Source organism: Rhinopithecus bieti, unplaced genomic scaffold (genome assembly GCF_001698545.2).
Source record: "Rhinopithecus bieti isolate Rb0 unplaced genomic scaffold, ASM169854v2 scaffold_15143, whole genome shotgun sequence".
Taxonomy (NCBI): Eukaryota; Metazoa; Chordata; class Mammalia; order Primates; family Cercopithecidae; genus Rhinopithecus; species Rhinopithecus bieti.
Window position 1 is genome coordinate 1,800,679 of NW_016808091.1, and position 16,338 is coordinate 1,817,016.

General features: G+C 38.9%; 1 protein-coding gene across 1 annotated transcript in view; it reads right to left on the bottom strand.

The window, feature by feature from the left end:
- The window catches only part of ERCC6 (ERCC excision repair 6, chromatin remodeling factor), an 81,625-nt gene that overhangs the window by 21,872 nt on the left and 43,415 nt on the right, over positions 1 to 16,338 (bottom strand). Inside the window, 3 exon segments of the mRNA XM_017885518.1 lie at positions 3,532 to 3,708; positions 4,187 to 4,357; positions 13,925 to 14,060. Coding sequence (XP_017741007.1) covers positions 3,532 to 3,708; positions 4,187 to 4,357; positions 13,925 to 14,060 — 484 coding nt within the window.

Below are 16,338 nucleotides of genomic sequence, written 5' to 3' on the forward strand. Positions count from 1 at the left end.
TTACAGGCAAAGTAGTCAATAAATTATTGCTACTTCAAAAAAAAATCTAAATAGGCTTAACAACTTAATAAATTACTATTTCATGGAAAAAATTCCAACCAAAGTTTCAATTTAAGAAAGTCAGTTGTAAAATGAATGACAATAAAAAAGAGCTTGACCACACAGAGAGAAAAAAAGTTAAAAAATTAACTTGTTAAAAAATATTTTTAAAGAATGCTAAAAACACCTCACTCATGCACATATATGTATGTGTGTGTATCTGTTGTGTGAATGCATGTGCGTAAATATTAAAATAGGCTTTACTTGGAATAATACATAAAAAAGAAGCTCAACTAATCAATGACTTTTATTTATATATAATCCCTTAAATATATCATTCAGACATTGATAAAAATCACCTTGAAGATGATGATGAGGTACCTATTACTATTTCTGATGCAGAGATGATGAAATTTCAGAATTTAAAAACACAGTCCCACCAAAGAAGCATGAATGTACAGTCTGTAAAGAAAACTGCCCCCACATCCTCCCTCCGCCCACACTCCCTTCCGCAGAAGAATGAGCATGCTGGTTGGAGGTGCTGGTTAACTACACCAGGGCTAGGCTGCGGAGTGGCCGGGCTGTGGATCCTGCTCTCTTCTGCATGCCACCCCACGGAGATGATCTTCTGTTTCACTCCCAACTGGCTCCCAGTCTGTTTCTCTGTTCATGAAAATACAAGGTGGGATCCAGCTAGATTTCTCTACCAATGCTCACATCCCAGTGCTGTGGAAAACGGACACCTTGCTAAGCATGCCCATGTTACTTCCCACTCTGACAAGGAAGAGCTCTGCCTTTTCCTGAGCACCGTGGCCTTAGGCGAGTCACCAGAACGCTGAGAATCAAAAACCTTGTGTGTGGAATGAAGAGGGTCAACTAGGCATCTCTGCAGGCTCTTCTCAGTTCTCACATGCCCTGCCCCAGCTGAGCACACCAACCCCAGCAGCAGTCTGTATTTGGGCTGCTGACATGCTCCCCCTCACCTTCTTCACCTTTCAGGCCCCAGCTTAGTCATCCCTTCTCCAGGAAGCCTTTCTGAGCTCCATAAGCTCTGACAATGGGCATCTCCCCTGATCACAGTTCTCACTGTCCTGTACTGGGACCAGGTTTATTTGCCATTTTCCCCTGTGCCCACCCCTACTGGACTGGAAATACCTTCATGGGAAGGTTCTGGTTTCCAGCTCCTGACATCATTTTAGCACCAGCATGACAGAATAAATACCGGCACACAGACTATCTTCTTAGAATTCAATAATGCACGGCAACATGGTCTTAAACAAAAAGGAGCAAATACAACCAATGCTCTGCTTCCAAAGATCTCACCCACTAGGAAGGGGAGAAAGATAAGTACACAGATTCCTGAAACAAGAACTTCAAGGAAAAAATAGATCATAATGACATATTCTAAAATCATTTTTCTATAAATGACTTATTAATGTCAAAGGAGAAGTGGTAACTTCACAGAGTTTAGATCTGACCAACACCAACTTAAAGTAATCAGAGTTAACATCAACTTAGTGGGACAAACAGACAGCATGTTCCTCCAGATACCATGCACTGAGGAAGACACATCACTTCTGTGATATTCCTGGCCAAAATGTATAACCTGAATCCAATCATGAAAAAATGTAAGGCAAAGCCAAACTGAGGTACATTCTACAAACTAACAGGCCTATAGTCTTTAAAAATGTCAAGATAATGAAGGGCAAAACAAACGGTCCCAGATTAAAGGAGATTAGAGACACAGAAACTACTGGAACAACTGACAAAATGAGTGATTATAGACTAGATAACAGACTCCTATCAATGTTAAACTTCCTTCTGATTTTGTTGCTTACACTGGCTATGTAAGAGGCTAGCCTTGTTCTTGGAAATACACAATGAAGGATTTGGAGAAACGGGCATCAGATCTGCAACCTGCCCTCAGATGGTTAGAAAACAGTAACTTCAGCTGTGAATCTACATGGAAAGAGGTGTGGGAGAGGGAGGGGAGGAATAGTAAAGCCAATGTGGCAAAATGTTTGCAAAATGCTAACAATCAGTGAATCTGGGTGAAGTGTTAAGAGGGTTTTCTTGTTTGTTTGTTCTTTTAAAATTCTTACAACTCTTTGTTAAGTTTGAAATTATTTCAAAATAAATTTTTTTTAAAAAATAGAATGGTATAACGGGAGATTCAGAGAAAGAAGAGAGTCCTTACAAAAGTTAGCTGAAAACCATTCAATCTCAAAATGTAAAATATGTTAAAATTGTTTCTGACAATCTTTTAATCTTAAAGGTCTAAAATTCTTTTTCTAATTAAATATTCCAAACTACAAGAGCTTCTCTTTTGGTGGAAAGTCTCATCCCTGGCTCAGCCATGACCTGGTAGGCACAGGCCAACCCAAGAAGGTCTGCACAGAAACCCTGCCTCCCAGCCAGGCTGGAGCCTGCCCTACAGGCCACAAACCGCCCTGTGGCTAAGTTTACCTCCTGGCATTTCTGCTTGTGACCACCCCATTCCATCAGGTGCCCGGGCCTGAAACCTCAGGAGTCAGTCAGTCATTCACAGTAAGCTTAGCCCCTACTCCATCTCCTCGATCCTATCAGCCTCCAAACCTTGTTTGTTCTGCCTAAAAATGCCACATGAGTCTCCTGCCCCACCATCTTTCTCAGACCACCACCCAAGATCAGGTACAGGTCCTCATGGCCCTCACCCCAGTGGTTCCTGCAGGTCACTCAGTGCCAGCCTCCCTCCTGTGACTACCCTGTAGCATGAGGAATCCCTGAGAACCAGCATCTTCCAGAGTCCTGCTCAGACACTTTCAGTAACCCAGCCCTCCCCGAGTGCCACTGCTTCCCTTTCAAGGCCCCTCAGTTCTGGCATCCACAGCTTTCTAGTTATGCCCCCACAAGCATCTCCGATCCAGTCAAGTGGGTCTCTTCACTGCCTCCAGCCACATATGGTGGCTGCATCCACACTGTTGCCCTAATCAAGGATGCCCTTACTCTCCATGGCCTACATTCCCAGAATCAGGTTAAGGGCCATGTCTCATTAAATCATCCCTGAACAGTCCTACCCTCCTGGTGTTTCTAAGTTTCTCCACCACTTTATAAGATGCACTACCCCAATTTGCAGAACTAAATTACATGCTGTTCCAAGTTATTTGTCCTTGTTTCATAATTTCTAACTGCTCTTCTGACCACACGTGACATCTTTTTAAAATTTGTTGTCTGACTAAAACATCCCAGGAACAATGCCAAAACTGTTTAATTTCCATTAAACAAAGAGATACTTTATTCTAGGGCTTTCCTCTCTGTGAATATTTTTCATGATGTTTTAAGTAAAAAACTACGATAAAGCAAAAATAATTTTGTGATTTTTTTTATCAGATACCAATTTATAAGCCCGGCCATCTTTCTCACATTCTGAATGACTTGGCTACAAATTATAGTATTTAATAGGAGCATTTTAAATATTAAACTGCCAAAAGTATTATCATCCTAATATATTACCTGTACTGGGGAAGCATTTGAATATCCCCCCATGGTGATGGGGACGGAGAACTGCTCCATAAACACAGGCAATGTGCCTAACTTTCCCGGGAAGATGAAGTCAAAGAGTGACCACAGCTCTCGGAGGTTATTTTGCATTGGTGAGCCAGACAGGATGATCCGATGAGGGGTGCGAAACTATTTGAGGAAAGGAAACATCTTTTTATTAAATTTACCTTTTAGCAATCACCATTCCTACCCCAAAATGCTCCTCTGCAATATTATTTACACATTTACTCATTATTCTTGCATCATTTTGGTACTCTCCAAAACATACACATTTTATGCAATTACAAATCCTAAATTACATTTGGATGAAAAAATGACAAAGAATTTTTTCTTATTGTTGAAGCTGAACACTATAGAGTTGGGTTTGGTTACATTCTAACAACTGGCCCCTAAAATAGACACTAAATAACGTGAACAATCAGAATTAAAGACATGATCAAGCGCAAAAATAAGGAGTTCTTTGCATGAAGGAAAATGCACATTTTAAATTCCTTGTGCAGTTGGCACAAGAAAAGATTCAATAAATGTGTTACTAAAAGCACATCATTTATTCTAAATTAAATATTCTTCTCCACCTGGAAATCTCCCTTGTTATAAGAGGTCATACCTGTTTGCAAGCAAGGGTGACAGCAGCATTTGGATTTCGAATTTTGTGTCCTTCGTCCAAGATCACATAATGCCAGTCATACCTGCTAATGTCATCCTGCATCAGTCGAATGTAGGAGTAAGATGTGATCAAAATTCCATGACAATGAGCAACATCTCGAATTAGTTTCTCCTAAGACCATAATAAAATAGTAAAGTCAGTTTTAAATAAGAAGTGACACCCTTTCAATCACGACACAATCTAAAGCACTTTATAAAAATGACAAATACAAACATAACATGCACAATCATAGACACTATCAGCACTGGAAGTGTATTTGTTAACCTGGCAAGTAGTAAACAGTCATTATTGGTGGAAGGAGACTCTTGAAAAGATGACAAAGTTATAATACATATTTATATAAATATATACATATATTAAATTTTATTATTTTTTCAAAACATCCTTTGTGTCCATCCTTGTTAAAACAACAATATGAATGGAAAATATATTAATTTAAAACAAAAGCAAGAAAATAAGAGAAAATCCAAAGATGCACGGCAGACAAATCTAGGATCTCTAACAATATATAACAGGAATTCCAGGACTGAGTGGAAAGGATATAAAAGCAATGATTTTAAAATTATAGAAAAAAAGCCAGTACAGTGGCTTACACCTGTAATCCCAGCACTTTGGGAGGCTGAGGTGGGTGGATTGCTTGAGCCCAGGAGTTCGAGACCAGCCTAGGCAACATGGTGAAAGCCTATCTCTACAAAAAAATTTTAAAAGTTAGCTGGATGTGGTGCCAAGCACCTGTAGTCCCATCTACTCAGGAGGCTGAGGTGGGAGGATCCCTTGAGCCCAGGAGGTCAAGGCTGCACTGAGCGGTGATGGCACCACTGCACTCCAGCCTGGGTGACAGTCAGACTCTGTCTCAAAAAAAAAAAAAGAAAATGATGGAAAACAATCTCCATAAATGGAGCCGAGATTTGAATCTACAGAACAAAGCATCTCCCAGAGTGTCAGGCAGAGACACTAAAAAAAAGACGTATCTGTAGACGTAGCTTACTAGATGTCTGAATTCCAAAAATAAATAAAAACAGCCAGGCAAAATGGCTTATGCCTATAATCTCAGCACTTTGGGAGGCTGAGGGAGGAGGATCGCTTGAGGCTAGGAGTTCAAGACCAGCCTGAACAACAAAGCAAGACCCTGTCTCTACAAAAAATAAAAAAATTAGCAGTGCATGGTGGTGCACAGCTGCAGTGCCAGCTACTCAGCAGGCTCAGTTAAGAAGATTCCTTGAGCTCAAGAGTTTGAGGCTACAGTGAGCTATGATCTCACTACTGCATTCCAGGCTGGGCGACAGCGCGAGATCCTGACTCAAAAGAGAAAAATACCTTTAAAAATAAGGAGAAAGTATCATACATTCTAGTCAGAATGAAACAAAAAAAGAAAATATTCTCTTCAGAGGAAAAGGACTGCCTACATCAGACATCTTTTCTGCAGCACTAAAAATGTCCGAAGGCAAAGAGGAAAATCTTTACATAATTCTAAGAAGGAAAAGTGGTGACCATGGATTCTACATCAATCCAAACTAGCAGTCATGCTTGACGAAGAAAATAAACAAATTCCAGCTTCAGATAGGAAGGACTTGGAGGATCAGTCACCAACAGATTGGCTAGCTACTGTGCACTGTACCTAGACAGTGGAGTGGCGCAGTCGTGGACAAAGAGTAAGGCATGCACAGACGCCATGACCTGAAGAAGGAAAGACAGCAATGCTCCCGGCTCGCATCCTCACCACAGCCCATGCTCACAGCAGCTCCCCAAGGAAGGACAGAGGGGCCATCACTAACTCCATTTTATAGATGAGGGAACTGGGGTTGGAGATGGTAACTAATGTACCAGGTCATGTAGCTGCTAAGTGGTGGAGTCAGAATTCAAATGGAGAAAGGCAGCCAAATCCAAAGCTAGTACTACTGATATTAGGCTACACTACCTCCTACTAAAATATAAAAAAAAAAATTTAAAATGAAGATTATATGTGATATACATACCATTTCTTAAAATAAATCCTTAAAGCATAATAATAAAGTCTAAATATTAAACACTTAAATATGAATGAAGCTGTTAAGAAAGGATCTAAAATATTAAAAGGTATATATTTTTAAGTGTTACTGTAATTCCTGTTTAGTTTCATAAAAGCTGCAGTGAGATTAAGGGAAAATAAAAGTGGACTAAAAATTCCACCCTGTCCAATGGTAGAATGGGACACAGGAAATAGACAGTGTTTAATTCTTAACCATGTCAGAAAAATATGTTAAAATACATTTGTCAAAACTTTAAGCTGATTACTGAGTAACAGTTGCTACTTCTACATAAATACTAGAAAATAAATAGAATGTGGAACTCTCAAACCATTACGACGGAAAATAACAGAAAATAGCAAAAATCAGGACAACAGAAAACAGAAAACAAGATATCAGGTTTCAGACTAAACTTGGTAACCCACCACATGACAGTGGGTTATTAACAGTGAGACATTCCACTGGGTAAGGCAAAAACCTAGCCTTCTGTTTAAAAGAGACCCAAATCAGACTGGTACTGAAAGTTGTAATATGGGAATTATCAAAGAGATATCAAAGAAATGCAAACCAAAAAAGGGCAGGACTAGCAATATAAATAAGAAACAAAAAGGAGTAAATAGAAAGAGGGATATTTCATATCTTAATGGGGATGCCACAACAAGAAAAAAAAGCCATGAACCTTTACCTACGAAAAAGCGCAGCAATCAACACAAAAGCAGAGCCCTTAGAGCTGTCAAAGTGACACACCCACAGCCGACCCAGAGAGCTGACCACAGCCTGAGAGAAAGTCAGATCAAAGAAAATAAAACATTTAAAAAGAGAATGCAAAGAATTTGAGTATCACCATCAGAGCTCCTTTTAACAGTGATCAGCAGCACTTTAGACTATACAAAGAATATTCATTCTTTACACTCTATTAAGAAAAGCTGAAATCAAAATGAGCAGTCAACTTAGCCTGCTAAAAAAGGAAAATGAGAGAATTAGTAAGACAAAAATTAGTGGGTACTAAAAAAACTGGTAGAATTGATGAAGCAAATAATAATTCTTTGGAAAGACTAAACCAAACAAACCTCTTAAAAGTGAGTCAAAAGAACAGACTGAGATGTACAGCATCAGAAATGTCAAAGGAACACAATTACAGATGTAGAGGATACAAAAGTGTTAAACAATATACATGCCACAAAATCTGAACATTTTGACAGATATGATAGCTAAAAAGTTCATTGCCAAAATGGACCCAAGAAAAATCAGACCAACAGAACGAACCAATACTGAACAATGTTATACTCTTCTCACCAAAAGTCTACCAGACCCAAAGGGGTTTTATGAGTAAAGTAGGAATAGATCCTATTACTGAAATTGTTCCAAAATACAGAAAAAGAATGGATTCCAAATCATGGTTACAAGGCTAGCAAACCCTGTTTTCAAAACTGACACAGCACACTTCCATGTGTGCATACACGCCTCTAAACTAGAGATCCACCACTTTACAGGTAAAACCTAGTAATACATTAACCTAATAAGGCTTTTATCACAGCATACAAGAATAGCTATCAGGAAGCCTAATATAATTCATGTAATCACAATCATCTCATATACATTTTATAAAATTCAACATCTTCAAAAAATGGTAATTTTGTATCTTCTTAAAGAACTAGTATTAAAATGTGTTTTAATTCAACAGAGTATAAAAGGGTACAACAAGAAAGGCTAAGAAAATATTAAGGAACAAAATAAAGAAGGGACATTGTCTTCTCATATGTTGTAATTCATGTAACATTCAAAGAGTTAATACAATTGCTGCAGAGAACAACCACAATGCCTGGACCTATTAATAATTTGACAGGTGTGTGCCATATTTTTATTACTATTATGACTACTACTCTTCCATCTTCCCATTCACAAAATTCAACACCTGCACAATACCATATTGAAGGCCACACCTGAAAGAACCATTTCCTAACTTCTGACCTCACAAGAATACAGCAATAAACACCTTGGAGTGCACAACAGCCTTAAAAAACACACGTACGGGTCCTTCAGGACTCCCTCGCACCAGCCCCACTCAGCTGCTGGTGCCAGTGAAAAAAGCAGTCTGCCCAGAGAAAAACCGTCCACCTCCAGCACCTCACCTGGTCAGACCTGCGACCTTTAGAAGCCAAAGCCGAAATGAATTCTGGACATCGCCTAGTGTAGCTGGAGCTTTCCCACAGTTATCAAATGAGACACCAAGCTTCTCAAATGTATACCACTGGAATGATGTTTAGTTTCCTATGCTTGTTTCAGGATTGAAGTTTATTTGGAAAATTCTAAATACTTTTATAGGTATAGAAATTTTAGCTATAGAAATAGAAAATTTCAACTGTGTTCAGGAAGATGTATTAATGATTAACAAGAATTTAAAAGATGCTTATGTAAAAAGAACAAGAAGTTGTTCAAAATGTCCCAACTGAAAATATAATCTCCACTTAGCCACTGGGTAAAACCCCATCTAAGATCATTTGTTATCACCTGATTCAATCACAGAATTCTATAGCTGCCTAGACTGGAGTTTCAATAATGGTGAATTGTTGAATATTATGGACGTCTCTATCCAAACACTTAAAACAAATCATCTCGGGCGGTTTCAAATTAAAAGCTTGTAAAATATGTAACCTCTCCTAGTTTTTGCAATTAATAGGGTACATCTGCAATTAGCCTGACTTACTGAATGCAGTGCTGTTGTCATTAAAAGATGTCTGTGAAAGTGCTGCTGTTATTATGCAGGCTCAAGAGACCAATCCCTCCTAGAGGGCAAACAGTGGACTGGTGGAAAACAACAGCCATAAATCACACTGTCAGGCGGCGGGGAGAGGAGTGAAGCACAGGCACATGAAGGCCATTCACGGGAAACACAGTACAGCCGCTTCCTAGGCAGGATTTACTGCACCTGTAATTAATTAAAATTTCCTTCAAGCTAAATCTTTAATAAACAAGGATTTGTGCTGACAATAAGGAAAAAAAAAAGGGCTCCAGCAATACAATTTTACAACATACCTCACAGAACAAGCCCAGCATCTATCATGTCTTCTATCAGGTGTATACACTGACTCTAAAGTTAATAGGAATGATACCACTTTGCATTCTACTATAATTCGTGCACTTAGAATGTATCTGAAATATTTCAGATGCTTGAGGAATAATGTGGCTTCTTTCTTTTTTTTTTTTTTTTTAAGTGTTTTATTCCCGTCTAGCTTTTAAAAGCCACATCTTTTGCTCTAGTTTCAGAAAACAGGCCCTTTTAAAGAACGTCATGTTGACAGGAGTTTCATCAGATGGCCAAGTTTCTGTGTTATTTGTTTTCTTTTTTTCTTTTTTTTTTTTTTTTGAGACAGAGTCGCCCAGGCTGGAGTGTAGTGGGTGATCTCGGTTCACTGCAAGCTCTGCCTCCCAGGTTCATGCCATTTTCCTGCCTCAGCCTCCTAAGTAGCTGGGACTACAGGTGCCTGCCACCACACCAGGCTATTTTTTTGTATTTTTAGTAGAGATGGGGTTTCACCACGTAGCAAGGATGGTCTCGATCTTCTGACCTCGTGATCCACCCGCCTCGGCCTCCCAAAGTGCTGGAATTACAGGCATGAGCCACCGCGCTGGGCCATTATTTGCTTGTTTAACCACACCTTGCACTTCACTGTTTCCATTTGGGGCCAAGTGTATCTGAACACGAGAATAAAAGGTCTAAGTGATGTTGAATGACCATGAACATTTTTGATAAAGTACATGTGTACCTTCTCTCTAGACTACACATTGAGTCAATCAGCAATGCCTCATTCAGCATCTTTTCTTTTCCCAACCTCTGAGGTGAAGAGGCCTAAATATTCTTTGTTTCTAACAACAGCAAGAATTACCTGAGTAAATGTTACTATTAGGGACCACACTAAGCTCTTCATACATACATATTAACCCAAAAAGTCCTCACAAGTTTACCAAAACTTACCCATTTTACAGGTGATCAAATCAGGCTCAGAAAGGCAAATGACTCGCCCAAGCTTGCAAAGTTATAAAACAGCAGATCCAAGATTCAAACCCTGGTCTTATAAGCACAAAACCAATGCACCAACTGCATGCTCTTGTTGCTTTTCCTACTCTTATGCATCTACATGTCATGAATTGATTAAAATGAAACAAAACTCTTTAAATTACCTAAGATGTTACAGAACTACTAGAGCCTACATAGCAAAAAAAGGTAGGAGAGAGACAACTGTTTCAGAACATAAGCAATTTCTCATTATGTATCTTGCAATAAATTGAAAAAAAGGATCCTTAATCATTAAATAAACTTTACAACACAGTGCTAAAGATGTCACCACCTACTGTGAGTTATGGAATAGGTATCACAAGACTGCCTTCTTTCATATCTCTTCTTTTTTTTTATTTTCTTTCCCCAAGAAAACAGTTGGCTTTTTAAGGTTAGTTAAAAACATCCTTTTTTTTTTTTTTTTTTTTTTTGAGCCCTAGCAACATCAAACACCTGAAATGCAGTGTTTCTGGTTGTTTTAACAAATAAATATTAATCAACTCACATGAAAGTTGCTCTATATTAGAAAAAAAAGATCACAAAATACAATGAGAAAAAGGAAATCTTGAACTTTTATTAAATGAGATTTCAAGTGACCATTAAAAGAGATTCAGAAGCCTAAAAATTTCTTTATCAGATTTCATCATTTGGTTGAAACTATCAGCTGTATATTTTTTTGCATGGCTGCTGGGTGTGCATTTGACAATTATAAATTATGCTGCCAATCAAAGACTATTAACAATGATAACATAGCATCAAAGGGTGAGAGAGGTGGGAAGCTAAAGGGCAATCTGGGGAAGAAAAATGGTAGATGTGCTCAATTGAGAAACTGACCATTTGATATTTTCCAAATGAAAATTGTCAATTTTTTTTTTTTTTTTGGGACAGAGTCTCGCTCTGTCACTCAGGCTGGAGTGCAATGGTACAGTCTAGGCTCACTGCAATCTCCGCCTCCCAGGTTCAAGAGATTCTCCCGAGTAGCTGGGACTACAGGCGCATGCCACCACACCCAGCTAATTTTTGTATTTTTAGTAGAGACGGGGTTTCACCACGTTGATCAGGCTGGTCTCAAACCCCTGAGCTCGTGATCCACCCGCCTCAGCCTCCCAGAGTGCTGGGATTACAGGTGTGAGCCACCGCGCCTGGCCACTTTTCAAAATTTATGTCATACCAGCTACAACAAAGCATTTGGAAAATAAAGATAATCTACTTGAATGATAAGCAAAACAATTCTGGCATTATTATTCTTTTAAATATTTCTAAACAGAAATTCTCTTCCCTTCCCTGTTCTGTCCAGTATTGAATGTCCCAATGTCAGAGTACCATTATTAAATTTAGACAGGACAGCTGGTGGGCACAGAAAGCTCATCCACTGCAAAAAGCAATCACAACTGATAAGGAAGTCAGGCATTAGATGCTGAGTTAGAGGACGAATCACCATAAACAGAACTTTTGAAATATGAATAAGAAACACAGACTCTATTGTAATTTAACACACATGTAGGCCAGCAGGTATGCATGTGTGGTGACAAAGATCTGCACATACAGAGAAGATTGAAGCTGCAGAGGAAGCAAATACCCCTTCAGTAGTTGAATCGAGAAACCAAAGTTATGATCTTAGAAATGTCAATATCAAGGCCTATGGAAAGAAACTATTAATACATTTTCAATGTGTCATCACCACAAATAATAAGCCAATATTAACATTAATAAAAAGTAATAAATATAGCGCTTCTAAGTCAAGAATATAGTTTGATACATATAAAAGTACATCTTTTTGATCTTTTGCCTAACAGTTTACATCTTTAGTGATCTAAGATACTTTATAATGGAAAAGGAACAGTAGGAAGAGAGTTAAGAGTTTGAATAAAAACACAAGAAAACTAATGCTGTTTTTCCTCAAAATTTAATTAAGAATCTTCAAGTTAACGTCCTTGGTAAACTGTAAAACACTGAAAAAATTATTAACCACCATATGTATGCATGTGTCTGTGAAGGTAAAACAACCTCAGAAGGTAAAACCACTGCAACCAAAAGTGAAATATCTCTTCTTAAAAGTTTGCCCTCCAAAGTTAAGGAGGCAAATTTCACCAAGTTCACTGTCAATTCTATTTCCATAATGAGTCCATGTATGTGGTTTACATGAAGGCAGTTCTTCAAACTATGGTGACAAAGGAACTGGAGGCAAGCTATGATCCAGGTAAAGGTGTCCAATACGCACACTTTACTACCCCACAAGAAAATGAAAGGAAGAACATTTTTTTAAATTGCCTTTATAAGACAAACATCAGCTAATGAGTCCTGCTACAGGATTTTGCAGCACAAAACACTAAGATGTTAACAGATAACAGAAAAGAAAAAGGAACCACAAATGCTTTACAAGGATAGTGACAGGATAGTTTAAGGTTTGAAAACCACTTAAGGTTTGACTAGACAACAATCTAAACTGTTATTATCTTCATATTGCTAAAAATCACTTCTTTTTATAACTCAGAGCATTTACCCTAATTTATTAATTATCTTATCCAGTTTATTTTCCACTTATCACTTAAAATTCTGGGCAAAGTCAGTTGGTTTTAACAATAACAGTGTAAGCAAAATTCCATCTCGCCTTACTTATGCTACCAAACCATAGATTTTTCTGAGTCACTTCTATCAAAAGCTTGTTTTTCCATGAACACAAACACAACAGGAATCCTGGAGTTTTATGGTCCTCATGCATCTGACTCCATAAGGCAAACACTCCATAGCCCTTGCAGCCAGCACTGCTTTCCTGGGTCCTGAGAACTCACTCAAGAGCTCAGAAGACTCGGGAAAGAAAGAACTAGCTGCTAAGAGACTGCTGCTTCTCCTCAATAATGTAACCTGCAAATTTACAGTGAAACTGTGTGATTATTATTTATTCAACAAATGCTTATGGGTCACCTGGGATACAAAAATGAATCAGACACAGTCCCTACTCAACAGAGCTCACAGTCTGGATGGTTGGACAGACGAGAAGAAAAAAGGAAGAACACAACGTATCTATGCTACCCACAGTTGCACAGATAAAGCTCCTTTTTGATACTGTGATGTTACCAAACTATAAGTGAAGAAATACAACTGTCAATACATGACGATCAAGGATTCGGGGAACAAAACACAACTAAAAAGCAACAATACTTGGGAAATTCTCAAAATGGAAAGTTTCTTCTTTCATTCATCAAAAACAGATTTTAAATGCATATTAACAAATGCATTTACCAATTAAGAGTTGTTATTCTACTTCCGTATCCACTTTCCTAAAACTGTTTAAAGCTGCTAATGCCCAAAGTCTCTCCTTACTGGACGCAGCCACCTGCGCCACCAGGCTTGTGCCCTGTCTGAGACGATTCATATTTCGCTGGACAACAGACATGTCACACCACCACCACAGACTGTTGGAACAATAAGACCTATATTCATAACTGTTCTGAAAACACAGAGCTCTAAAGTAAGTCAATAATAAAATAACTTTAAATGCACAGGAAAAAAACAGGAATATACATTTGAGAAACACATGGATCAGAGAAAAACCAAATATGTAAAATGGAGGGCATTAAAACAAAACAAAAAGGTATTGAAATATTATGTTACCTTTTTGTGGGTATAGGAACCGGTTTCATGTAGAATTGCCACTCTGAATGGAGGCCACCACGTGTGAAATTCCTTCACCCACTGATGCATCACTGTTGTTGGACAGACAATTACAGTTGGACCCAACCCCTCAAACCTGCATCCAAACGTCCAAGAAGAAAACAACCATGAAAGAGCATATACAGTCATCAGCTGCTCAAAAGATCCCCCAAAACAACAAACAAAAAACTCAGTTCAAAAAAAAATGCTAACTATGGAAATTTATTGATATTTTCTTTAAGAAAAAGTTACTGAGGTTAAAACCCAGTAAGTAAAATCTCTATAATCCCATTAATTCGTGGATGTAGGTGGTAAGAGAAAACACTAAATAATATATTAAGAGATATAACATCTATAGTAACATAAAAGAAAATCAAACAAATATTATTTAACAAAAATACTCTTCTTTTCCCTTCTACTACAGATTAGTGAAGTTTTTATACATTAGTGAAGTGTATCTTAACCTAAGTGAACATAACAGGATCCTAAATTTGTCTGAAGCTTTATAGTCTACCAAGAGTTTTCAACCCACAGAATTTCAATCTCACTGCCCTAGGAAGCAAGCAGGCCAGAAATGCTCCACTGATGCGGGCTCAGAAGGCTGGCATGTCACAGGTGACACGGCTACCAGGGGACAGAGGGCTGCCTAGCAGCCAGTCTTCACTTACTGCAGCCTGTCCTCACTACACCACCCTGCCTGCTCCTCCACACCACAACAGCATCATGGAGGAGCATCCCAGTGGGTGTTCTCTCCTGGGAAGCCCACACCAACCGAGTACGAGCTAGCACTGCTGTGTGGGCAAGTGGCTGGGCAGCAAAATCAAGAGCCTTAACGGCACTCATGCATTGACCCAGCAATCCCAATACAAACATTTATACAATGGGATACACACTGGAGCATTCTTTTTACTGCAGAAAAAGTGGGCGCTACCTATGTCCATAGAGAAGAGGGAAGCTGAATGAACTATCCCATTTCTTTAAAAAGCATGGGCCAGGGGTTAGGGGCACTGCCTGGATCTGAATCCCAGCTCTGCACACACTGTATGATCTCGGGCACACTATTTAACCTCTGGAAACCTCAGTTTTTCATTTTCAAACGGGAATAATAACAGTATTGAACTTATAAGGTTATTAAGAAGATTAAATCAGTTAACATCTATAAAGTGCTTAAAACAGGACCATACAGAAAATACTGTAAGATTCTGTTAAGTAAGATGGAATATCACACAACTATTAAAATCATTTTAAAGAAGTTAATAAACTAGAAAATGTTCATCATAATTTTAAAATTATTTATTATTTTTTAAAATAATTATTAAATTATCCCAATTTCCTTAGACATAGGTATAGGTGGAGAAACTGGTTGTGGCCATTGTCTCAACATCCATTCCCCTCTCTCTTTTTCCTGAAGAATCAGATTTCTGCAGGTGCCCCTCCTTCTTCCTTCCCACAGACACACAGTTTATGGGACTCTGACCACTGCCTGGCTCAGGAGCAGGAATCTTGACTCATCTATAACCTGTCAGTGCATGGTACTCCCCTGAAACTCTCACTAGTCCATGAAGCTGGCCTGGCAAGACTGACCAACTTTGTAAGGAAGAATTACATTCTAGGTTGGGAGAAACTTTTCTCTCCTGGTCTTCCTAGCTACATGTACAGACCAATGGTCACTGGGTTACAGTGGTAAGGAGATCTAATGATTACAAGGAGACCTGGCCTTAGGCAAAAATTAAAGTATCTGGGTCCCTGAAGACATCATTGAACTGCTGATCACGCTGTGTCCACAGCCTCCCCCTCTGCAGGTTTCTAGGTGTACCATACATTTGTGAATGTTTAACCCAATTTGAGGCCAGGTTTCACTTAGGTGCAGTCAAATATCCTGATACATCCTACACTGTATTCCCTGTCCACATCTGCACTCCTCCTGCCCTTCTGGGACAATGGGACAAGTGTCCCTTTTCTTGTTTGAGACCAATCCCTTTAGCTAAGCTCTTGGGCTTTTATCTCCACAAGCAATGCTCCCATTACTGTAGCCAATTTATCTTCAGTCTTGCTGGAGGTTGGGTGCCAGTCAGTGCATAAGATGAAAATTAAGCAGAAGTCAAAACTAACCATGGCAACCTCTTCAACAACACTCAGCTCATGTTACAAGAGGCAACTAAAAACTGGGACTGACTGAGGGCATCACAGGGCCACATGCCTGCCTTTCACACACCTGGAACAGAGTCACTGCACTCTGCACATTGTCATCCCTCCCCTCCACTACCTTTTCCTGCCCCACAAAGATGTTGACTGTGTGAAGCCAAATGCACATACATTACTCCACTGTATACACTATCCCCATTCTATCTCACTAATTCCCACAATTTCAATTC